This window comes from Coregonus lavaretus (assembly GCF_964263955.1).
Source record: "Coregonus lavaretus genome assembly, chromosome: 4".
Classification (NCBI taxonomy): Eukaryota; Metazoa; Chordata; class Actinopteri; order Salmoniformes; family Salmonidae; genus Coregonus; species Coregonus lavaretus.
This window is the reverse complement of record NC_139991.1, coordinates 1685587-1712326: the sequence shown is the minus strand read 5'-3', so window position 1 is coordinate 1712326 and position 26740 is coordinate 1685587. Positions and strand designations below refer to the sequence as shown.

The following is a 26740-nucleotide window of genomic DNA, read 5'->3' as shown; positions in this document are numbered from 1 at the left end:
TTTCTACTGCCCTCTACCGGTTTGATATTTCATACTCGGTTTATCTGTAAAGGCAATCCAGAGAAGACAACCTCACATTTATTGAAATAGTTATCAGTCATTGCTAGAGTGAGACTCTTACTATGTATGTGGCTTTTACAATAGCAGCATCAAGCTGACGTTAACTGATCAAAATGTGAACGTTACAACACAAACCTAAAGCGCAAGAGGGCGCTATGACTCTCCATTCCCATTCACTGTTGACGACAGGAGGACCCAATTCCCACTTGCTGATGAAAGAGAAGAGTAATTTAAAGATGGCGGAGTGCATGGCAGCACGTTTGGCCGCGCAAGAGGAGCAGATAAAGCTCCTCACTCGGGAATTTAGCATCTTACGAGACGGGCTAAATGGTGGTCCAGACGTAGCCAGCATTCTCGCCAGTTCTCCGGAGCTGGAGAACTTACGGAGCGAAAATGAGAAGCTCAAATTTCGTCTCGTGCACCTCCGCCGGGGTCTCCAGGAAGAGCTCGCGAGGGAGGGACAGGGCAAGGGGGGCACAAACAAAGGCCAGGAGAAAACAGGGAAAGAACAACAACAACAACCAAAGAACCGCAATGCTGATAATAATAAGGTAGCTAGCTAACCACCTTAGTGCATGTATAATTGTGTGGTTGTTGTATGTGGCATATAGCTTGCTGTCCTAGTCCAGCTAGTAATAGCCTAGGCAGCCTATAGTGTTCGCTAGATAGTGCAGATGGTGAGTGGGCATATACATTATCCAGCCATCTGCCAGATAATAATAGGGTTGTCGCTAGCTTCCATGGCCACAAAGTAATAATTATGCCTAAACCCCTCCCATTTCTACAATTTATCTTATTAACATTTTATTTTAAACCTAAACACACTGCCAACCTTATGCCTAACCCTCCCCTGCCCCATGGTCTCGAAATAGGTTGACAGCTCTGTGTGTAGTCCACTGAACATGCTTATGGAATATCATATGGATATAAGACCACAGTTCTTTCTTGTGGTTTACACTAAGTTGAACGTCAATGACAATATTTGCATGTTTTTGTTCACCTATAAATCAAACCTTTGATTTTGCACATCTGTGCAGGCAGCAACTCATGAGACCAAACCTGCTGCTCATAAGAACAACAAGAAGGAGAAGCCAGAGAACAACAAGAAAGAGAAGCCAGAGAACAACAAGAAAGAGAAGCCAGAGAAGGCACAGGGAGGAGGGGGCGGTGGCAGAGAGGTAATAATTAGGAACATTACCTCCTGAAGGTCCAATATCCCATCCATCTATTCTAGAATTCTCATGCATGCAATCAAGCTTCCCTTCAAAGTTGTGCAATATCTTTACCAATACCCACATAATTCCCCCCAGTTGCTTTCCCTAAGTTCCTATAAATCACCATGTTACTCTTTCCAGCTGAAACCGTGGCCTGGCTACATCTCGGAGCGCATGCAGCTGTATGAGGAGCTGAAAAAGGAGAGTGATGCCCTGCTGGCCAGGAGAGCTGCAGACAGCCAGCCCATCACTGTGGAGCTGCCAGATGGACGCAGGGTGGAGGGTCAGGCCTGGGTCACTACCCCCTACCAGCTGGCCTGTGGCATCAGGTGAGGGATCTGGAGCTTATCTTGGACCATGATATCCCGGTCCCATATCTTTTTGTGCTGTGCAGTCAACTCTTATGGCCATTGTCATGGCAAAAACGGCAGCATAGACAAACCTGGGACCAGGTTAGGAGGACCATGATGTTACTGGGAGACATCAGTTGCACCCTCTGTCTTTGCCATTGTTTGTATCAGCACATGAGAACTATGTGGTGATGGTGGTATATCGTATTTCTCTCAGTCAGGGCCTGGCTGACAATGCAGTGATTTCCCGGGTGAACGGGGACCTGTGGGACCTGGACAGACCTCTGGAGAAGAGCTGCTCACTGGAGATCCTGCGCTTTGACAATGACGATGCCCAGGCTGTGAGTATAATGTGCCCTTTGGGCTATCGTACTCTCTAATCTCTATAGTCTTTGTTCTTGGAGGTAGTAACAGAGATGTTTCCGCTCCTTGTTTCAGGTATACTGGCACTCCAGTGCTCACATCCTTGGTGAGGCCATGGAGCGTTTCTATGGAGGCTGTCTGTGTTATGGACCACCCATTGAGAATGGCTTCTACTATGACATGTTCCTCGATGGACCCCAGTAAGCATCTATCATTGTTAAGAAAAAAACAGGCTTCCAGTCTCCTTTATAAAATAATGAGCAGAAATGATACAGAGCTGGTGTAGTGAGTAGCCAATGACATGTGTTGTTACTGAGGGTTCTGTTTGACCTGTGTCCTGTCCTGGCCAGGGGGGTTTCGAGTACAGAGTTTGACTACCTGGAGGCACTGTGCAAGGCTGTGGTGAAGGAGAAACAGCCCTTCGAGAGGCTGGAGGTCAGCAAGGAGACCCTACTGAAGATGTTCAAGGTGAGAGGAGAGGACCGCTACACTGCACTACATTGGCATCTCTCCACCCTTTGGTGAAAGATTGTAGCTCGATTATATAATGTGTTATAGATGTTTCTTATTCATTGGGGTTGTGAGTAGATGGGCAGCAATTGGTATCTATTTTTTTCCAATCTGTTTGCGTCCATATTTTCAGTACAACAAATTCAAGTGTCGCATTCTGAATGAGAAAGTCACCACACCCACTACAACAGTCTACAGGTAAGCAGCTCATGATGTTTAGTTGTAAATGACACATCACATAATATTATTTGGTGTACGGCAAATATTCAGAAGACGGATTTATCATGTTGGTGAATTTGAAGAACAGAAATAGGACAGCACTCCGGTAAATAAACTTCAATTGAAATTTGTACTGCCACAACAAACGTTTCGTGTATGAGCCCTTCAGCGTGCAAGGCAATGGCAATCAATGTCACAACAACAAGACCACACAGGTGGGCATAATTATAAATTCAGTCAGTTTTGGCCCAATCAAGAGATCCCAGCAGAGGGAGCTGTGGGGGAAACATGACAATCAAATAAAGATCTATAGACACACAATACAAATACATTGTCATTACCTAAATGTTTTGCCTATTTATAACCTACTACAAAAAAACAAGAAAAATAACATTCCTCATTAAGGCCTGCTGGGGCAAGAGTGGTCAAGCGGTCTATCCAATATGTCTCTCTTTGGAGAAGTAATTCATCCCTCGCTCCTCCCCTACGTGGCGCTTTCACCAATTCAATGCCCATATAACGTAAGGCACTTAGTTCATGTTTATGGCTATTGAAATTCCTGTCAACGGGTGATTTATTTTTTCATCATGGTTGCGAATGGAGCTCTTATGTTCACATATCCTTGTCTTAAGTTCATGTTTGGTCTTGCCCACATAATAAAAGTTACAGGAACACTTAAGGAGATATACAACATATTTTGTGTTACATGTTATTCTACCTCAGACCTTTATCCTCTCACTGGAATGGGGATGGATAAGAGTTCCCTCTGATCAGTTGTGACAAGGGAAATTGCCATCAGGAATGATAGACATTAAATCCAATGCTTTTTTCTTAGGCAAATCTGACTGTACTAAACAATCCTGTAAATTTGAGTGTCTCTTATAGCAAAACCTCAGGAGGGATTCAAACGCTTTACCAAAGCTGGGGTCGCTGTGTAATATATGCCAATGTTTATTAACCACTTCCTTGATCGACCTCGAAATGGGACTGTAGGTGGACACCAAAGTTAAGAGGAAGTAGAGGGATTCCTTTGACGTGGTTGCAGTAATGCAGTCCACTGAGTTTGTCTTACTCTCAAGGGAATTGTCCAATAATTCTTCTTTATACCCTCTTGTTTTGAATCGTTCACATAAATCTTTGGCATGTACATCAAATTATAAATCAGTCACAAATGCGCCTAATGCGAAGGAGTTGGCTATATGGTAAACTATTTCTTTAATGAATTTGAAGACACTCACTGGTCCCTGCCCTGCTAAAATGAGTTATCCACTATTTTAGATGTGGGCCTTTGATTGACCTGTGTCGTGGGCCCCACGTAAGACACACAGGAAAGATTAAAGCATTGAAGATCTACAAGGTATGTGAAGCACGCAGACAGACCACAATATCCAATCACTTCTTCAGCTGAAAAACAATGTCACAGTATCTCCTCTCCGCTCCATTCCTTTCCTGTAATATCGACAGAACTCTTCTACGTACTGGGAGGGCCGCTCGGACATGGAGACCCTGCAGCGTATCTACGGCATCTCCTTCCCAGACTCCAAGATGCTGAAGGAGTGGGAACGCTTTCAGGAGGAGGCTAGGAACAGAGACCATCGGAAGATTGGAAAGGTCAGTCCTCACAGTGGGGGAGTCACTTTGGGAGTTGACTGAGGAAGACTATTAGTGGGATCAGGTGTTTGGGTTTCTTCTGCACTGATATCTAAACACAGCCATTGAAAGAGACCCTCAATTAATATAAGGATATAATACTGAACAAATATATAAACGCAACATGCAACAATTTCAAAGATTTGGCTGAATTACAGTTCATATAAGGAAATCAGTCAATTTAAATAAATAATTCATTAGGCCCTAATCTATGGATTTCACATGACTGGGCAGTGACGCAGCCATGGGTGTGCCTGGGAGGGCATAGGTCCACCCACTTGTGAGCCAGGCCAACCCAATGGGAGCCAGGCCCAGCCAATCAGAATGTGTTTTATCCCACAAAAGGGCATTGTTACAGACAGGGATCTTTTATTTCAAGTCACGAAACATGGGACCAGCACTTTACATGTTGCTTTTATATTTTTGTTCAGTGTATTTTAGTGGTCAGTTTTATCCAAAGTGACTTACAGAACTGTCAACATTGAAAGTAACACCACTCTAATTTACTCTATTTTACAGACAGACCTATAAAGGCGTCAGCAAGCTTCAGTTCGGCGATCCGAACGAGTGTGCTCGCATACTCCCTTAAATACCTTTGCTTGGAAAAAAGTGGAAATAGTACTGTTTGGCCATTTTGAGATGCCGTAGCCAGTATACACTTCCTAAAAAAAAAAGTCTGAATTAATCTAAAATAACTCAAGAACTCTGAAGAATCCCTAAAGTTGACCACTCACGGACGAAGGGGCGTATACTTTGGCTCCCAAACTTCGGCTGGCCTCGAAAAAATGTGTGCCCGAACAGCCCAAAAAATACTTTCCGAAATCCAAAACGAACAAAAACATCAAGACACAATGTCTTCATAATATATGCACAAACTCTTCTGAACTGTTTCGACTGGGAAGTATGAGGACGCTTTAAGCACTGCGTGCTTAGTGTTGTTGCTTGGTTGTCCCTGTAGGGGGTGCTGTGTGTCTAACTGCATGTTGTATCAGTGAGTCATGCTATGTGAGCTCCAGCTGGTCCTCAGGCAGGCTGGATCTATCCTCCCTGTGGGAGACACAGATGGCAGCAGCCCCACGGCCAAGCCACAACTGATTAAAACACAACACTGATCTCTATATTAAACCATGGACTCACTGCTGCTTTTATTTTCATTGTTGTTAACCAGGGGGACAAAGTCTAAAGTTATTTCTGAACATGTTACTCCTATGATGGTGTGATCCTATTCATTTAGAAGTAGAGGAAACGTCTGTGGGTGTCATTCATGGACAGATTTGCTATCGTTTGATTTAACATGTTCCCCACAAAGAGGAAGCTGCCTCACTATCTGTAACTGTCAATATCTGTGAAGTCATGAAGCTTCCTCTCTGTTTGTCTCTACTGTACGACAGGAACAGGAACTGTTTTTCTTCCATGACCTGAGCCCTGGCAGCTGCTTCTTCCTCCCGCGTGGAGCCTACCTGTACAACACACTCACTGACTTCATCAGGGTAAGACAAGACCAACCAGCCTCAACCACCTACACCTGATCGTAGCCAAAAGGCAGAGAAGCAATCCGTTCAGCTTCTGCCAAGAAACTACAATACCCACCTGTAGAATTCACTATTACAGCATGTTCATGTACTACTTTGGTACTTTATAACCATAGTAACCATTAGAATGCTGAAGTTCAGTACCATTCAGTCATGCTGTGATCTGGTGACTGTACTGTGCAGGAGGAGTACTGTAGAAGAGGTTTCCAGGAGGTGGCCTCTCCTAACATCTATAACAGTAAGCTGTGGGAGACTTCTGGCCACTGGCAGCACTACAGCGACAACATGTTCTCCTTCCCAGTGGAGCAGGACATCTTTGCACTGAAGCCCATGAACTGTCCTGGACACTGGTAGGTACATTGGTTTGTTATTGGGCCGATTTCCCGGACACATATTAAGCCTGGTCCTGGACTAAAAACCAACTCCGTGGCCTTGTGGTTAGAGTGTCCGCCCTGAGAATGGAGGGTTGGGAGTTCAATCCCCGGTCGAGTCATACCAAAAACTGTAAAAATGGGACCCAATGTGTCTGCTTGGAACTCAGCATTAAGGAGATAGATTGGGGGTAAGGCCCTGCAATAGTCTAGCGTCCTCTCCAGGGGGTGTACTTATACATCATGCTGCAGAAACAGGAGATGCAAGGCCACTTGCTTGCTTGCTTACTTACTTACTGGACTAAAAACCATGCTCAATGGAGAATATCCACTGAAATAACTTTTTACTCCAGGACTAGGCTTAATCTTTGTCTGGGAAACAGGCCCTTCCTATATGTTATTGGTTAATATGAAAGTATGATGGTTTATAAGGAAGGGACTTTCAAAGCATTTATGTAACCTTAACTCCTCCCATTGCTTCAACGGCATATCTTATCATCCATCACCCTCTCTTTCCGTCCACCTTCTCCTGGATCCTCCCATCCTCTTCTTCCTCAGTCTGATGTTCAGCCACAGGCCTCGGTCGTGGAGGGAGCTTCCTCTGAGACTGGCTGATTTCGGGGTGCTCCATAGGAATGAGCTTTCAGGGACACTGACCGGCCTTACGAGGGTGCGCCGCTTCCAACAGGATGACGCTCACATCTTCTGCACAATGGAACAGGTAGGTGACCAGACCAGCTATGGCTATTGAAGAGGAACATCTTATTAAAGTAGCTAGGTACCAGGGTTGTGGTCAATTCCATTTCAATTCAGGAAGTAAATAGACATTTTTGTTCCAATTTTCCTCATTGCTTCTTGAAATGGAATTGACCCCAACCCTGCTGGGTACTTAACCTCCTTGCCATTCAGATGACCCTCTGTATTCCCTTGCTCTCTCCTGCAGATTGAGTCTGAGATGAAGGGCTGTCTGGACTTCCTCCGCTGTGTCTACGATGTCTTTGGCTTCTCTTTCCAGCTGCACCTCTCAACCCGTCCAGAGAAGTACCTAGGAGATATCGCTGTCTGGAACCAGGCTGAGAAGGTAGAATTAAACATGCGTGCGTGTCCATGAAATATTCCTGAAATGTCACATAGAGAAACATCATTTAAAGAAAGAATGACTCTCACGAAATGACCCAGAATATATTTTAAATGTATGTTAATTGATTCCCTCTATTTGAAAGCAACTGGAAAACAGCCTGAATGAGTTTGGGGAGCCATGGAAACTAAACCCCGGAGACGGTGCTTTCTATGGACCCAAGGTTTGTATTACAACCACTGATATTTCCTTGCTATATATTTTCTTCACCCCTTCAATTAAATAAGGTCTAGAATGATCAGGATATCAATGTAATTAAATGTTTGTAGCTATTATAGCCATCTATTTCCCTGATAGATATTGCATTCCCCCTTCAATTAAGTAAGGTCTAAAACTCTCAGGAAGTAATACTTTTGTTGTGCCATTTCAGATTGACATTAAGATCAAAGATGCTATTGGCCGGTATCATCAATGTGCAACCATTCAGCTGGACTTCCAGCTTCCCATCCGCTTTAACCTGACCTTTGTGGGGTGAGTGAGTCACCTAATCAAACTAGTCGTGACACAATGCTGAGTCTGTATCCTGTTATAGGAGGCAAGATTAGTCAGTAATCCCTCCTTCAATACGAGTTCTCACCTGAACACTTTGTACTAGAAAGTTGATTTAAAAGTCCTTAAAATAAAAACATTTCAAGTAGTTTTTTAATGAGGTAGAGAACATTATGAAGCTCTATAAACAACTGTATAAATTATATTCATAAAGGTCATACCAGTCACACTTTTTTATCTCAATGAGACTAACCTTTACAAATAAAGGTTGAATAAATAATGTTTAAATAAGTAGTTGTAATTGAACATGAAGTGGTGCTGTGACTGATAGTGATGTTTAATCCTGTTAACCCTGTGACATGCAGGAAGGAGGGGGATGACAAAGCGAGGCCTGTCATCATCCACCGGGCCATTCTAGGCTCTGTGGAGAGGATGATAGCCATCCTCACTGAGAACTACGCAGGGAAATGGTGAGTAGCAAAGAGGACCAATTAATTTGTTGAGTGTTACATAAGATGCAATCATAGACTGAAAAATCAGTCATGTATATATATGTTTTTTCTGCTCTTAAATGTCTTAATTATGTGTGTGTGTGTGTGTGTATGTATGTATGTATGTGCGTGTGTATGTATGTGTGTGTGTGTGTGTGTATGTATATATATATATATATATATATATATATATATATATATACAGTGAGGAAAAAATGTATTTAGTCAGCCACCAATTGTGCAAGTTCTCCCACTTAAAAAGATGAGAGAGGCCTGTAATTTTCATCATAGGTACACGTCAACTATGACAGACAAATTGAGGAGGAAAAAATCCAGAAAATCACATTGTAGGATTTTTAATGAATTTATTTACAAATTATGGTGGAAAATAAGTATTTGGTCACCTACAAACAAGCAAGATTTCTGGCTCTCACAGACCTGTAACTTCTTCTTTAAGAGGCTCCTCTGTCCTCCACTCGTTACCTGTATTAATGGCACCTGTTTGAACTTGTTATCAGTAGAAAAGACACCTGTCCACAACCTCAAACAGTCACATTCCAAACTCCACTATGGCCAAGACCAAAGAGCTGTCAAAGGACACCAGAAACAAAATTGTAGACCTGCACCAGGCTGGGAAGACTGAATCTGCAATAGGTAAGCAGCTTGGTTTGAAGAAATCAACTGTGGGAGCAATTATTAGGAAATGGAAGACATACAAGACCACTGATAATCTCCCTCGATCTGGGGCTCCACGCAAGATCTCACCCCGTGGGGTCAAAATGATCACAAGAACGGTGAGCAAAAATCCCAGAACCACACGGGGGGACCTAGTGAATGACCTGCAGAGAGCTGGGACCAAAGTAACAAAGCCTACCATCAGTAACACACTACGCCGCCAGGGACTCAAATCCTGCAGTGGCAGACGTGTCCCCCTGCTTAAGCCAGTACATGTCCAGGCCCGTCTGAAGTTTGCTAGAGTGCATTTGGATGATCCAGAAGAGGATTGGGAGAATGTCATATGGTCAGATGAAACCAAAATAGAACTTTTTGGTAAAAACTCAACTCGTTGTGTTTGGAGGACAAATAATGCTGAGTTGCATCCAAAGAACACCATACCTACTGTGAAGCATGGGGGTGGAAACATCATGCTTTGGGGCTGTTTTTCTGCAAAGGGTCCAGGACGACTGATCCGTGTAAAGGAAAGAATGAATGGGGCCATGTATCGTGAGATTTTGAGTGAAAACCTCCTTCCATCAGCAAGGGCATTGAAGATGAAACGTGGCTGGGTCTTTCAGCATGACAATGATCCCAAACACACCGCCCGGGCAACGAAGGAGTGGCTTCGTAAGAAGCATTTCAAGGTCCTGGAGTGGCCTAGCCAGTCTCCAGATCTCAACCCCATAGAAAATCTTTGGAGGGAGTTGAAAGTCCGTGTTGCCCAGCGACAGCCCCAAAACATCACTGCTCTAGATGAGATCTGCATGGAGGAATGGGCCAAAATACCAGCAACAGTGTGTGAAAACCTTGTGAAGACTTACAGAAAACGTTTGATCTGTGTCATTGCCAATAAAGGGTATATAACAAAGTATTGAGAAACTTTTGTTATTGACCAAATACTTATTTTCCACCATAATTTGCAAATAAATTCATTAAAAATCCTACAATGTGATTTTCTGGATTTTTTTTCTGATTTTGTCTGTCATAGTTGACTTGTACCTATGATGAAAATTACAGGCCTCTCTCATCTTTTTAAGTGGGAGAACTTGCACAATTGGTGGCTGACTAAATAAATTTTTTCCCCACTGTATATATACACACACACACACACAGTGGGGAGAACAAGTATTTGATACACTGCCGATTTTGCAGGTTTTCCTACTTACAAAGCATGTAGAGGTCTGTAATTTTTATCATAGGTACACTTCAACTGTGAGAGACGGAATCTAAAACAAAAATCCAGAAAATCACATTGTATGATTTTTAAGTAATTAATTTGCATTTTATTGCATGACATAAGTATTTGATCACCTACCAACCAGTAAGAATTCTGGCTCTCACAGACCTGTTAGTTTTTCTTAAAGAAGCCCTCCTGTTCTCCACTCATTACCTGTATTAACTGCACCTGTTTGAACTTGTTACCTGTATAAAAGACACCTGTCCAAAAATTGTAGACCTGCACAAGGCTGGGATGGGCTACAGGACAATAGGCAAGCAGCTTGGTGAGAAGGCAACAACTGTTGGCGCAATTATTAGAAAATGGAAGAAGTTCAAGATGACGGTCAATCACCCTCGGTCTGGGGCTCCATGCAAGATCTCACCTCGTGGGACATCAATGATCATGAGGAAGGTGAGGGATCAGCCCAGAACTACACGGCAGGACCTGGTCAATGACCTGAAGAGAGCTGGGACCACAGTCTCAAAGAAAACCATTAGTAACACACTACGCCGTCATGGATTAAAATCCTGCAGCGCACGCAAGGTCCCCCTGCTCAAGCCAGCGCATGTCCAGGCCCATCTGAAGTTTGCCAATGACCATCTGGATGATCCAGAGGAGGAATGGGAGAAGGTAATGTGAGACTAAAATATATGAGACAAAAATATAGCTTTTTGGTCTAAACTCCACTCGCCGTGTTTGGAGGAAGAAGAAGGATGAGTACAACCCCAAGAACACCATCCCAACCGTGAAGCATGGAGTTGGTGCTTTTCTGCAAAGGGGACAGGACGACTGCACCGTATTGAGGGGAGGATGGATGGGGCCATGTATCGCGAGATCTTGGCCAACAACCTCCTTCCCTCAGTAAGAGCATTGAAGATGGGTCGTGGCTGGGTCTTCCAGCATGACAAAGACCCGAAACACACAGCCAGGGCAACTAAGGAGTGGCTCCGTAAGAAGCATCTCAAGGTCCTGGAGTGGCCTAGCCATTCTCCAGACCTGAACCCAATAGAAAATCTTTGGAGGGAGCTGAAAGTCCGTATTGCCCAGCGACAGCCCCGAAACCTGAAGGATCTGGAGAAGGTCTGTATTGAGGAGTGGGCCAAAATCCCTGCTGCAGTGAGTGCAAACCTGGTCAAGACCTACAGGAAACGTATGATCTCTGTAATTGCAAACAAAGGTTTCTGTACCAAATATTAAGTTCTGCTTTTCTGATGTATCAAATACTTATGTCATGCAATAAAATGCAAATGAATTACTTCAAAATCATACAATGTGATTTTCTGGATTTTTGTTTTAGATTCTGTCTCTCACAGTTGAAGTGTACCTATGATAAAAATTACAGACCTCTACATGCTTTGTAAGTAGGAAAACCTGCAAAATCGGCAGGTTATCAAATACGTGTTCTCCCCACTGTATATAGTGTTTTGATTTGCTACTTATCCAGCCATAATGTTTCTTCTCCAGGCCCCTCTGGCTGTCCCCACGTCAGGTGATGTTTGTGCCTGTCAACCCTACCTGTGAAGAATATGCCAAGAGGGTAAGCCTTCTATCTCCCAAACTTGTCTTCCTTTCATATTTCTACAGTTTATGATCAGGGCCGGATTAAGAAATCATAGGCCCTTCCCGGTACACCATCATTTTCTGTGAACAAATCTGTGTACCAAGATGCAAATTTGATGCATGGTACATGTACTGTTGAAGAAAAGCGTCTTTATAGTAAAGCCATAATAACGTTTGCCATGTGGCATAGGCTACAGTTGAGCAGAGGCAGTTCCTCATCATTTACATGACAGAAGGCATTAGCTGAATCTTTTTTAATACCACACAAATGACTGAATTGAGTGGCTACTCTGACTGACAAATTGAGATCAATCTGGTCTTGAATTCAAACAAACAATAGCCCAGGCCAATGAAATGACAAACAGATTGTACGATATTAGGAGGAAATATATATATATATATACACACACACACACACAGTAGGCTACTAAATAACATTTCCAGTGGCACACTGACTCACCTAATGAAGATTCAACCATAAGCTACTCACTGCAAAAGGCAAACCGACAGCTGCAACCAATCATAGAAATATAATCCATAGATGGCAGTTCCCATTCAAGTCAGGACTGGCATCCATTGCTAGTGTAGCCATGAGTTTAACAGTCAAATTGCCAGGGTAAGAGGTTACAAAACCCTTCTATGGATTAAATGTCTATGGCCACAATGAAACAAGCTGTATATTTGGTGTGCATGCTCCCAAACTGCAGCCTTTGTGACTGTAGGCATACCGGTAACTGCCAAAATAAAGGAAACATTTGAGTAAATGAGGAATACAAACTAAATGTTATGGTGTGGGGTGCAGTTTCCTGGCATAATTTAGGTCCACTTGTAAAATCTATGGCAAGGTGCATTGAAGCTGTTCTGGCAGCTCGTGGTGGCCCAACACACTTTTAAGACACTTTGTGTTGGTGTTTCCTTTATTTTGGCAGATACCTGTATGTGCATGTGATAAATTAATCTGGTTAATTTGTATTAACTATTGATACGCTATGGTTAAATTATGCTCTGTGGTGTATTTTGAACATGCTGAGTGGGCTCCTGTGGTTGGATTTAAAAAAAAGTGTGTGTGTGTATATATGTATGTGTGTATGATATATATATATATATATATATACATATATATATATATATATATATATATATATCATACACTGAACAAAAATATAAATGCAACAATTTAAAAGATTTTACAGAGTAACAGTTCAAATAAGGAAATCAGTCATTTCAAATAAAATCATTAGGCCCTAATCTATGGATTGCACATGACTGGGAATACAAATATGCATCTGTTGGTCGCAGATACAGTGCATTCGGAAAGTATTCAGACCCTTTGACTTTTTCCACATTTTGTTAGGATACAGCCTTTTATTCTAAAATGTATTTAAAAAATGTCCCTCATCGATCTACACACAATACCCCATAATGACGAAGCGAAAACAGGTTTTTAGAAAGTTTTGCAAATGTATTAAAAATAAAACAGCAGATACCTTATTTACATAAGTATTCAGACTCTTTGCTATGAGACTCGAAATTGAGCTCAGGTGTATCCTGTTTCCATTGATCATCCTTGAGATGTTTCTACAACTTGATTGGAGTCCACCTGTGGTAAATTCAATTGATTGGACACGATTTGGAAAGGCACACAGCTGTCTATATAAGGTCCCACAGTTGACCGTGCATGTCAGAGCAAAAACCAAAAAGAGCAATCGGGGGAGAAGGGCCTTGGTCAGGGAGGTGACCAAGAACCCGACGGTCACTCTGACAGAGCTCCAGAGTTCGTCTGTGGAGATGGGAGAACCTTCCAGAAGGACAACTATCTCTGCAGCACTCCACCAATAAGGCCTTTATGGTAGAGTGGCCATACGGAAGCCACTCCTCAGTAAAAGGCACATGACAGCCCGCTTGGAGTTTGCCTAAAGGACTCATCACCATGAGAAAAAATATTCTCTGTTCTGATGAAACCAAGATTGAACTCTTTGGCCTGAGTGCCAAGCGTCACGTCAGGAGGAAACCTGGCACCATCCCTACGGTGAAGTGTGGTGGTGGCAGCATCATGTTGTGGGGATGTTTTTCAGCGGCACGGACTGGGAGACTAGTCAGGATCGAGGGAAAGCTGAACGGAGCAAAGTACAGAGAGATCCTTGATGAAAACCTGCTCCAGAGCTGTCAGGACCTCAGACTGGGGTGACGATTCACCTTCCAACAGGACAATGACCCTAAGCACACAGCCAAGACAATGCAGGAGTGGCTTCGGGACAAGTCTCTGAATGCCCTTGAGAGGCCCAGCCAGAGCCCGGACTCGATCAAACATCTATGGAGAGACCTGAAAATAGCTGTGCAGTGATGCTCCCCATCCAACCTGACAGAGCTTGATAGGATCTACAGACAAGAATGGGAGAAACTCCCAAAATACAGGTGTGCCACACTTGTCGCGTCATACCCAAGAAGACTTGAGGCTGTAATCGCTGCCAAAGGTGCTTCAACACTGAGTAAACGGTCTAAATACTTTATAAAAAAAAGTTTTTGCTTTGTCATTATGGGGTATTGTGTGTAAATTGATGGGGAGAAAAACAATTGAATCCTTTTTAGAATAAGGCTGTAACGTAACAAAGTGTGGAAAAAGTCAAGGGGTCTGAATAATTTCAGAATAAACTAGCTTAAAAAAATAAAATAAAATATATAAATAAACACACTGCTCAAAAAAATAAAGGGAACACTAAAATAACACATCCTAGATCTGAATGAATGAAATAATCTTATTAAATACTTTTTTCTTTACATAGTTGAATGTGCTGACAACAAAATCACACAAAAATTATCAATGGAAATCAAATTTTTCAATCCATGGAGGTCTGGATTTGGAGTCACCCTCAAAATTAAAGTGGAAAACCACACTACAGGCTGATCCAACTTTGATGTAATGTCCTTAAAACAAGTCAAAATGAGGCTCAGTAGTGTGTGTGGCCTCCATGTGCCTGTATGACCTCCCTACAACGCCTGGGCATGCTCCTGATGAGGTGGCGGATGGTCTCCTGAGGGATCTCCTCCCAGACCTGGACTAAAGCATCCGCCAACTCCTGGACAGTCTGTGGTGCAACGTGGCGTTGGTGGATGGAGCGAGACATGATGTCCCAGATGTGCTCAATTGGATTCATGTCTGGGGAACGGGCGGGCCAGTCCATAGCATCAATGCCTTCCTCTTGCAGGAACTGCTGACACACTCCAGCCACATGAGGTCTAGCATTGTCTTGCATTAGGAGGAACCCAGGGCCAACCGCACCAGCATATGGTCTCACAAGGGGTCTGAGGAACTCATCTCGGTACCTAATGGCAGTCAGGCTACCTCTGGCGAGCACATGGAGGGCTGTGCGGCCCCCCAAATAAATGCCACCCCACACCATGACTGACCCACCGCCAAACCGGTCATGCTGGAGGATGTTGCAGGCAGCAGAACGTTCTCCACGGCGTCTCCAGACTCTGTCACGTCTGTCACATGTGCTCAGTGTGAACCTGCTTTCATCTGTGAAGAACACAGGGCGCCAGTGGCGAATTTGCCAATCTTGGTGTTCTCTGGCAAATGCCAAACGTCCTGCACGGTGTTGGGCTGTAGGAACTGAGAAGTGGTCTGTGGTCACCACCTGCAAAACCAGTCCTTTATTGGGGGTGTCTTGCTAATTGCCTATAATTTCCACCTGTTGTCTATTCCATTTGCACAACAGCATGTGAAATGTATTGTCAATCAGTGTTGCTTCCTAAGTGGACAGTTTGATTTCACAGAAGTGTGATTGACTTGGAGTTACATTGTGTTGTTTAAGTGTTTCCTTAATTTTTTTGAGCAGTGTATATTTAAAAAAAAGCAGTGAATCTGAAAACTAGTCAGTATCTGCTGTGACCACCATTTGCCTCATCCAGTGCGACACATCTCCTTCGCATAGAGTTAATCAGGCTGTTGATTGTGGCCTGTGGAATGTTCTCCCAATCCTCTTCAATGGCTGTGTGAAGTTGCTGGATATTGGCGGGAACTAGAACATGCTGTCGTACACGTTGATCCAGAGCATCCCAAACATTCTCTATGGGTGACATGTCTGGTGAGTATGCAGGCCATGGAAGAACTGGTAAATGTTCAGCTTCCAGGAATTGTGTACAGATCCTTGAGACATGGGGCCGTGCATTATCATGCTGAAACATGAGGTGATGGTGGCGGATGAAGGGCACGATAGTGCAAATTTTTTGTCCATTAAAATAACATCAAATTGATCAGAAATACAGTGTAGACATCGTTAATGTTGTAAATGGCTATTGTAGCTGGAAACGGCAGATTTTTTTTATGGAATATCTACATAGGCGTACAGAGGCCCATTATCAGCAACCATCAGTCCTGTGTTCCAATGGCACGTTGTGTTTGCAGTCTATTCTTGTTCTGGCTTCATTAAATAGTACCCGCAAAACACCAGCCTCAACATCAACAGTGAAGAGGTGACTCCGGGATGCTGACCTTCTAGGCAGAGTTGCAAAGAAAAAGCCATATCTCAGACTGACCAATACAAATTAAAGATTAAGATGGGCAGTCTGAGAGATGGCTTTTTCTTTGCAACTCTGCCTAGAAGGTCAGCATCCCGGAGTCGCCTCTTCACTGTTGACGTTGAGGCTGGTGTTTTGCGGGTACTATTTAATGAAGCTGCCAGTTGAGGACCTGTGAGGCGTCTGTTTCTCAAACTAGACACTCTAATGTATTTGTCCTCTTGCTCAGTTGTGCACCGGGGCCTCCCACTCCTCTTTCTATTCTGGTTAGAGCCAGTTTGTGCTGTTCTGTGAAGGGAGTAGTACACAGCGTTGTACGAGATCTTCAGTTTCTTGGCAATTTCTCGCATGGAATAGCCTTCATTTCTCAGAACAAGAATAGACTGACGAGTTTCAGAAGAAAGTTATTTGTTTCTGGCCATTTTGAGCCTGTAATCGAACCCACAATTGCAGATACTCAACTAGTCTCAAGAAGGCCAGTTTTATTGCTTCTTTAATCAGCACAACAGTTTTCAGCTGTGCTAACATAATTGCAAAAGGGTTTTCTAATGATCAATTTGCCTTTTAAAATGCTCAACTTGAATTAGCAAACACAACGTGCCATTGGAACACAGGACTGATGGTTGCTGATAATGGGCCTCTGTACGCCTATGTAGATATTCCATTAAAAATCTGCAGTTTCCAGCTACAATAGCCATTTACAACATTAACATTGTCCACACTGTATTTCTGATCAATTTGATGTTATTTTAATGGACAAAAAAATTGCTTTTCTTTTGAAAACAAGGACATTTCTAAGTGACCCCAAACTTTTGAATGGTAGTGTATATACAGTATATTTTCTTTTTGGTAAAAAATTAAATAATAATTTGCTTCCTCTTGGGCCCCCCATGGGCCTGGACCCCGGGGCTTCAGCCCCGGTAAGCCCCTGCATGAAGCTGGCCCCGTTCATGATGCTGCACATTCATCATTCCTTGAAAGTCTGTGTTTATCATGATATAAACTTACATGTCTGTTGCTAGTTCCATTTGATCAGTTAATCTTCCAGTCATTTTTGATGAATTTGTATTTACTGAGTGTTAATTCTGTCCTTCAGATGTGTAAACAGTTTGTGGAGGCCGGATTCATGGCAGACGCTGATCTTGACTCCAGTTGCCTCCTAAACAAAAAGATCCGCAACGCCCAGTTATCCCAGTACAACTTCATCCTGGGTAAGAATAATTTGTATAGTAGATTTTTTTTTAGCCATTCATATATTCATGATGCCTTTTACTATCACAATGTTGTTTGCTAGTAAACCTCAAATATTTTCATTTTTCTTCCACTGATAAAAACAACATGATTGTACTCATCACTACTGAAATGTTGTTGTTGAAAATGTGAATGTGTTAGGGCAGCTGTGTTTGCTGTGATTTGGCAGTGTGGTGACTGTGAGCTTCTCTATGTGCTTTGTGTCTTGGCAGTGGTCGGTGAGAAAGAGAAGCTGACTAACAGCGTGAACGTACGTACGAGGGACAACAAGGTTCATGGAGAGCTGTCCGTCTCTGAGGTGCTGGCTCGCCTGACCCTGTTGAAAGAGTCACGCTGCCGGAACGCTGAGGAGGAGTTCTGAAAGGCAGGGTGACCACATGGTTCCCAGAAGACGACAAAATGTTTAATGCCAGATAGAATTCTGTGGTTTTCTCTGTCACAATAGATGAACAAAAGGGACATTTTGTGAATGCAAAGAGGTCTGTGTGGGAAGGATAGACATGGAAAGGGGTAGATTAAATGTATTGACATGTTTGAAAAATATACAATATTTTCTACTCACTCACTTGAAACTGACAGAGCCTTTCTGTATTTGGAGTAGTTGAATATGTATCTTTCTTTGATTGTCTAATCAGTTTGAAAGAATAGTGTCAGAAAGTAAGAATGTATTTGGTACAGTACTGCAGGGTTTCTCAAACTCGGCCCTGGTGTTCCACATTTTGGTTTTTGCCCTAGCACCACACAGCTGATTGGTTATTTGAATCAGCTGTGTAGTGCTAGGGCAAAAAACTAAACTTGCACCCATGGTGGGCCCCAGAACCGAGTTTGGGAAACCCTGCAGTAGTGTATGAAAGACCATGCAAGAGCAGTTTTTTTTTTTTCAACACTAATCTGAAGGATAGAATGTGGATGAAGGAAGATGTCATGATAATATTATTTATTGGGTTGAGGTTGAAAGAAGGTTGCAATGTAAAACAAAGGACACTTTCTGGAAATATTAAATACAATCATGAAGTAGCTCTCTCCTCTTGTTGGATTGTATCTTGGAATAAAATATTGACTCAACGTTTTACCTCCCCTTCATTATCTTATTGTTCATTGGAGATGCAAGTAACTACTATCATTATTCATCTGACAAAAAAAACATTTGACCCTCGAGGTCTCTGCTCTTGAATAATCTTGACATCAAGAAGTAAATTCATGCGTCTCCTTTAAATCGCCCACAAGGCTGAGAAAGGGATTGAAGAAGTTGATTTACGTTAGCACAATGGCTACCGTCAGTCAGATTTGGCCATTTGAGAGAAGACGCTGCCTGAAACCCCATGGAATCATAAAACTGTTATTTTTGGATCTATGTTTGCAATGTGTGAATGGTAAGGCTATGCACCATCACATATGCTAAAACGGATTTGTATATCCCAGGGCTAGGCTTCATCTGTGATATTTTTTTCTTCTGATTCTAGTTAGCTAGCTAGCAAAGTGGTTAGCTGGCGTAAAGCATTAACTAGCTAGCTAATAAGAGTTTATGGCAAATGTCCACACAATGGTAGTCTGCAGGTCTATACAGACGCCTGACAGACAGTTTACTGTATTCTGATCCTACTGTAATTTATCTGGAAAGCTAGCTAACTAATGTACAATTGCTCCAGCTAGCTGTGTTTATTAGATTGTTAGCTGTAACGGCTAGCTACATGATGCACCCTTCCCGTTATCTACGCCAACCCCTCTGTCTTCCAGGGTACCTGAGCTCCCCACACGTGGGACAGGAGCCCCCTTACAGCCAAGATGCTCAGCCAGTCATCACCAGCGCGGTGGTTCCTGCTCCATCATCTGGTAAAATCTCCTCCTCAGCCTCCATCCATGGGATGCTTTTATCATGTTGACGCTGACAGTGTCTCTTTGGTGTGCTGTTACTGAATGAGGTCCATGGGGCAACATACAATCTTGTGCATTGTTTTGCAGCATCTCCAACTGATTCAGACAGCTATGCTTCCAAATGCCCCAGTGGGGGTCAATGTAACAGACTGCCCGCTGACTGCATCAACTGCAGCTATCACCACAACTGTAGCTATGGCAAACCAGCCTCTTTCTCTTGCAAGGCCAAGAGAGGAGTCCACTGCACAGTGAGTTCAGTTTGCCAGTTGGACACAGATTGTTCTTGACAAAGAACAAGGAGCTCCATTTACAAAGAAAATATGTAACTGTAGCACTTTGTCATTGTGGTGTTGATGCTTCAGTATGCTGTTTATTTGTCTCTGCTTGCAGGGGGAGTCGGGGCAGCAGCAGACCAACTTCTCCCTGTCCATCACGTGCCAGTTCTGCTGGCAGCTGGACCCATCTCAGTACAGGTGCTCCAACTCCACCAGCTGTATGACGGTCGCCTGCCCTCGCAAACGCTACAACGCCACCTGCCAAGTACTGGACCACGTACACTGCTTAGGTATACACTTACTGTACAGTGTATCTGGGTCATTTATTGTTCAAATACATACACGCCCCTCCATATGTATTTGGACAGTGAAGCAATTAAAAATATATATATTTGCTCTATACTCCAGCATTTTGGATTTGAGATCAAGTGTTTCACGAGGCAACAGTGCAGAAGAATGCCACCTTATATTTGAGGGTATTTTCATACGTTTTACCATTTAAAAATGAAAGTACATTATGTATCTAGTCCCACCCATGTGAAGAAGTCATAAGTATTTTGACAAATTCACTTATAGTATATTAAAGTTGTCAAAAGTTTATTTGGTCCCATATTCCTTGCACGCAATGACTACATCAAGCTTGTGACTCTACAAACCCATTGGAAGCATTTACAGTTTGTTTTGGTTGTGTTCTGGGTTATGTTTTGTCGAAAAGTAAACTAATGGTGAATGATGATTTTCTTTCTAAGTGAGTAGATAAGATACTTCTGAACACAATTAATCCTGATAATGCCATTATTAAGAAAAATAATGAATGAATCATGAATAATGAGTGAGATGCCTTTCAGAGGCTACAACAAACCATGCTAACCTCTCACCATTACCAATAACAGGGGAGGATAGTATTTTTTGGGGGGGTATGATCTTTGTGCCTCTGTAACCTTCTCACGTTTTTAGCATCTACATGAATGTAGAAGTGTTCAGAAACGTCTTCTATTCTTACTTACAATAAAAGTGACTCCAAAATGGCACAAGACATTATTCGCCATTCAGTTCCTATTGGGCAAAACAAACCGCAAATGCATCCAAGTTTGTAGAGTCACAAGCTTGATGTAGTTATGGTGTGTAACGAATATGGGACCAAATACTAAACTTTTGACTACACTATAAGTGAATTTGGCCAAATACTTATGACTTCTTAAAATGGGGGGACTAGATACAGGAAGTGCATTATATCTCAAATCTAAAATGCTGGAGTATAGAGCCAAAGAAAAAAGAAATGCTTCACTGTCCAAATACGTATGGAGGGGAGTGTATACTGTGCAGTGCATTCATTACAACTGTCTTTTGTTCTCAGGTAAAAGAAAATTTCTGAAACGTTTGTATTGCAACTGGACAGGAGGGTACAAGTGGTCTACAGCACTGGCACTCAGGTAAGACTCCTGCACAAGCGCACAAAAAAAAAAAGAGACATCTCTGGTTGAAAACGCCCTATGTGGCATCGATATTAGTCCGAAAAATTTATTTTGGTGCCAAAATTGACTACAGAGTGTAAATAGGACAATTTTGGTCATAAAGTCAGTATCTTCCAAAACTGAGATTTGTGAGATTTCAGGAATCGAGAACAACAGCGTTTTCCTTGGGTTGGGTTTAGATTTCCATCCTGCCCACACAGAACCGCTGTCTGGCACGGTTTGCGGTACTCAAATCATCCGGTGCGCGTGTGCTGCAGTGCATGCTATCCAATCGTAGCAGCAGAATCAACCTACAGCCCTGCCCATTTCTTTACACACAGCAGATCTACCAATAATCGACAGTGTTGGGTTGAAAAAACGAGACGTTAATTATAAACTGATGTTTTTTCCAACTCAAGCGTTCGTGAGCTAACGTTAGCATCACAAACAACTGTCATTAAAGATACTCTAGAAAGGAGGAAATGCATAATGCGCGGAGCTTGGGATTCTTGACCAATCACGTTAAGGTTGTCATGCTGCGTCACGCAGTTGCTAAGCCATTCGTCACCCAACCCCTTGTTGAACGTATAGTGGCTGTTTGGGATGTTTTAGCTACAGTGACTGTAGAGGGACAAACAACAATAGCGGCCAGGGTACGATATAGCTAACATAACACACACACACATCGAACCACACCCCCAAGACGCAAATCTTTTTTTTCATAATGAGTAGCAGAAAAACAGCACCCCTTTAAGACCACCCCAACTAGCTTAAGTGTGTTAGAGCTTTCTAATAGTTTCATTGGTTTCTTATACTTTGAATATTTTATAAAACATCTTTATCCTTGAGAAAAATATTCATGAAAATCTTCTCATTTGTAAAGTAAATTAGTGACTTGGTAGCACAACAGTCACTCAAACCTCTTAAGGACAAAACAAACCATGCTGATGAAGGTTAAAAGCAGCGAGTGTCCATCCTACCGCCTCTGACAACAGAACATCAGCCATCATTTTCTTTTAATTTCCCAACGATTGTACACGTTGACTCGCCACCCTTCGTCAACACCAAGCAGGTGGTCTACTGCGCAAGGAGGACGTTCAATATGGCGCGCCTTCCCGCTTAGATGTCCAGGTCTTCTATGCTCTTAACTGTGATTCTACTGGTAAAAGTGACGTTATTGTTTTGTGTCTATCTGCAGCATTACACTAGGTGGATTTGGGGCTGACCGGTTCTATCTAGGCCAGTGGAGAGAGGGTCTGGGCAAGCTGTTCAGCTTCGGTGGCCTGGGCATTTGGACCCTGATTGATGTGCTGCTGATTGGGGCGAGCTATGTGGGGCCAGCCGATGGCTCCCTCTACATCTGAAACCTGTGATTGATGCCCACTCCACAGGCATGATGGTTGTAGGGTTGATACCCTCTCCATTTCTGTTCAGACTGCCTGACTGTAAAGATCCACTCCATGGAGATGCCATCCCATTATCACACCGTCTGCCTGCCCAAACTCCCACTGTCTGCAAAGACAGACTTCTTGTCCCATCTGCCACCAGTGCAGCTTCACTGTCAGCCTTGTCAGGTCCGCCTCTACCTACACATGTCAGATCATCAAGCCCAAGCAGCCTTCACTGATAGACTGTAATACAAGCTGCACTGAGCATAGTTTTGGAGTTGTTTGGTTAATGGTGATTAGAGTTGGTCAGGCTGATGTGGACTGACTGGAGAATGGGAGGTAGGCACAGTTGAGCAGTGCTTGGAATTATACTGTAACCATGGCCACCAATGGGGATCCTCACTGCATGTATAGGAGACCATCAGTAACTATGGCTACGGAACACAAAATAAATGGAGTTATTATTATAATTCCGATAAAAGAAACAAAAAGTGCTTGGAAGAAAAGCATAGTGTTTCTTCCCTGCAGGTTTTGTAAATGCATGTGGCACCTGCTAAGTGTGATGGATGGTTATGTGCATCGGTGGATAGCAGATCAACCGTCCAGTGTTCTGTCTGCAAACCAACCAGCAAAAAAATACTTGAACGGTTATTTTCTTTGGAGTGTAACATTGCAACATGAATGTCAGATTGCTTGGTTGAAAATGTGGTTGGGATACAGATTTGGGGAAATTACATGGTGGTTATTATGGCTTGGGCTTATATTGTGTATTTATATTTATTGCATTGTGGATGTGCACCACAGGAGGCTGCTGAGGGGAGGACGGCTCATAATAATGGCTGGAACGGAGCGAATTTAATGGCATCAAACACATAGAAAGCATGTGTTTGATGTATTTGATACTATTCCACTCCACCAATTACCATGAGCCCGTCCTCCCCAAATAAGGCGCCACCAACCAAATATGTGCACCAATATGCATATGTCAGATTTCAGCATTACATGGCATTGCACTACAGCTCTGCATTTCCAAAACACACAAGATAAAAAAGCTGTTCTTGTAAAGCTGTGCAGGCTTAAACTAGGTCACTAACTGGTTCAGAAGGTTTTTAGCACTTGTTTTCAAAGAACTTGTACAACAGGATTTTTTTTGTTCCTTCATATAGCTTCCATTACATTATTGTTCATAGCTAATCGTCCAACCCCTAATGGTTACGATATGTAACTTCCCATATCCAGAGCTTGAGTAAGTGTGCTGCACAAACTGGTAACCTATACTTCTGCTGAAAATGTCTTCATGTTCTGGAGGTATGATTTTTTTGTTTTTCTGTTGGAACACTGTAATGACAAAGATGTTTTAAAAAATGATGTAAATATTAAACTTGTGAAATGTTGAGCTTTGTGCCTTGTTATTGTCTTCTGTTTGCTGTTAGTATTGTCTAGTATTATACCCATACATTTTGAGATCAAAATAAGCTTACTTGAATAAACAAAATCATCTGGTCTGTTATTTCCATGATGAGTGACCTAGAATTCACCTCTACATTCTTTCACAGATGCCTGTGCTTTTTCATTAAATGCCCTGCCTCATTGTAACAATACTGTGCCACTTCTTTGAGGCAGTGCCTTTGCATACAGAAGTACAGGCCTAAAGAAAGAGAGAAGCGCACTCCCGTAATTCAACATCTCACTGACTAATGGTTAGGTAATTTATATACAGACAGTATCTCCTGCATTGGTCCTAGCATTGCTAGCATGTGTTAGCGCTTTCTCATTGGCTGATCTGCAGTAGAATCAGAAGTAAATGTCTGTATACGCTCCCCATCCCCAGTTCCTCACTCCCACATCACCTACTGTACTGTACCTCCAACAGAATAGAAGTGTTTGGCTCACAAACGTTTGAACAGAATCGACTGGGAGCCACCTCTACATTTTGTCTGGTAAGGCTACCCAGTTAGAATAATAAATACCAGTCATCCTCATTATGCCACCTGTCTCACTGAGCATGAAGACAACCTATAAGAAATTAAGTTTCATATTGGGGTATGTTATGTTATTTATTTTATAATCAAACACTTGTTCTCAGTTGAGGCTGACGTTTATCTCAACGAGTAGCAACTCAAAATACAACGGAAATAGAACCACCATATCACCTAGTCATTTCCAAAATACTGTCCAATCGATGATATGAATCATGGATGCTATACTAGACAACCAGTGCTGAACACAACACAACAGGGTAATTATTTAATTAAATGAAAGCGGTCACTGGGTTGACATTTATGGAAACATATTGTGAATATCATTACTCCTATGAGCACGTGAATTCTCTAAGAAATGGGACAGTCATTTGCATGTTCAAACCCATCGAGAGTTAACAATCCTAGGTGAATCAGAACACAACTTCCATTGTGGTGAATTACCCTATGATTAGTTTAGAATTGCTCATCATGAGTGATGAGGACAAAAGATAATTCATTCATTTCTGTCTTATGCAAGAAACAATTAGTTTGGCATCATTTCACTGGATCTCCCAGCAACAGCAGTAGGCTACTGGTTAATTACGATGTTATACAGTATACTGAATAAAAATATAAACCCAACATGTAAAGTGTTATTCCCATGTTTCATGAGCTGAAATAAAATATCCCAGAAATGTTCCATAAGCACAAAAAGCTGATTTCTCTCAAATGTTGTGCACACATTGGTTTACATCCCTGTTAGTGAGCATTTCTCCTTTGCCAAGATAATTAATCCACCTGACAGGTGTGGCATATCAAGAAGCTGCTTAAACAGCATGATCATTACACAGGTTAACCTTGTGCTGGGGACAATAAAAGGCCACTCTAAAATGTGCAGTTTTGTGACACAACACAATGCCACAGACGTCTCAAGTTTTCAAGGAGCATGCAATTGGCATGCTGACTGCAGGAATGTCCACCAGAGCTGTTGCCAGAGAATTTAATGTTAATTTCTCTACCATAAGCCTCCTCCAACATCATTTTAGAGAATTTGGAAGTACGTCCAATCGGCCTCACAACCGCAGACCACATGTATAGTGTTGTGTGGGCCAGCAGTTTACTGATGTCAACGTTGTGAACAGAGTGCCCCATGGTGGCGGTGGGGTTATGGTATGGGCAGACATAAGCAACAGACAACACAATTGCATTTTATCGATGGCAATTTGAATGCAGAGATACCGTGAAGAGATCCTGAGGCCCATTGTCGTGCCATTAATCCGCCGCCATCACCTCATGTTTCAGCATGATAATGCACGGCCCCATGTCGCAAGGATCTGTAGGTTTGAGGTTTTATTTATTCACACCAAAGAAAAGTGAAAGACAAAACAGTACAGATAAAGAAACTGGTAAAAATGGTGTGCAGGTGAGGTTAAAAGCCCAAAAGGGCTTATATGAAAACCAAACCACAAATATAAGTACAAAAAAAAGTTTTCAATCAGTTAAAAAAGCATATTATAATTGTACATAATATACTCAGTAAACAAGAAAAAAAAACGTGTGATTATGTGTGTGAGAGTTAGGCTACATGGAAGGGATTATTGGGTAGTTTGGTCATCAGGCTGACCCCCAGTCTTCACTTGAAGTATTTGAGGGATGATGTTGTTTTGGCAATGTGAAGTTAAGAATTTCAGAGTATGGTACCTCTTTATCTGATAGAGAATTGACTATGTGAGGTGCAGCAGTGGGGAGGGTGAAGGTTATTGCGTTATATAGATGGATTTCAGAATTAACCTGGAAGAATCCATTGAAGGGTTTAGGTGAACTGTCTGGGAGGTACACAATTCCTGGAAGCTGAAAATGTCCCAATTCTTCCATGGCCTGCATACTCACCAGACATGTCACCCATTGAGCCTGTTTGGGATGCTCTGGATCGACGTGTACGACAGTGTGTTCAAGTTCCTGCAATTTTGCACAGCCATTGAAGAGGATTGGGACAATATTCCACAGGCCACAATCAACAGCCTGATCAACTCTATGCGAAGGAGATGTGTCGCACTGCATGAGGCAAATGGTGGTCACACCAGATACTGACTGGTTTTCTGATCCATGCCCCTACTTGTTTTTTAGATACC

At 42.6% G+C, this 26740-nt stretch overlaps 2 protein-coding genes across 4 annotated transcripts; both read left to right on the top strand.

Annotated features, from left to right (window-relative positions):
- Positions 1–272: 272 nt before the first annotated feature.
- LOC311127144 (threonine--tRNA ligase 1, cytoplasmic-like) lies at positions 273–18725 on the top strand (the record flags this gene model as incomplete). Of its 3 annotated transcripts, none has more annotated exons than XR_014613092.1 (20): positions 273–611; positions 1098–1238; positions 1416–1603; positions 1842–1965; positions 2063–2187; positions 2338–2455; positions 2631–2695; positions 3995–4073; positions 4181–4327; positions 5758–5856; positions 6082–6248; positions 6828–6990; positions 7213–7350; positions 7493–7570; positions 7778–7878; positions 8262–8366; positions 11788–11860; positions 17501–17615; positions 17868–18327; positions 18480–18725. XR_014613092.1 is itself a non-coding variant. In XM_084158909.1 (19 exons), the coding sequence occupies 19 exons, from the start codon at positions 273–275 to the stop codon at positions 18014–18016; spliced, it is 2514 nt and encodes an 837-aa protein (XP_084015035.1). In that variant the 3' UTR covers positions 18017–18725. The 3 variants fall into 3 exon arrangements, 1 of the variants encoding a protein (XP_084015035.1); XR_014613093.1 differs by having other exon boundaries at positions 17868–18332; positions 18497–18725; XM_084158909.1 differs by having other exon boundaries at positions 17868–18725.
- A 171-nt stretch (positions 18726–18896) lies between these two features.
- On the top strand, positions 18897–24043 carry LOC311127687 (TM2 domain-containing protein 3-like). Its single transcript, XM_084159558.1, has 6 exons — positions 18897–19028; positions 19393–19488; positions 19618–19778; positions 19921–20095; positions 21163–21238; positions 22458–24043. The coding sequence occupies exons 1-6, from the start codon at positions 18923–18925 to the stop codon at positions 22621–22623; spliced, it is 780 nt and encodes a 259-aa protein (XP_084015684.1). The 5' UTR covers positions 18897–18922; the 3' UTR covers positions 22624–24043.
- The last annotated feature ends 2697 nt before the right edge of the window (positions 24044–26740 follow it).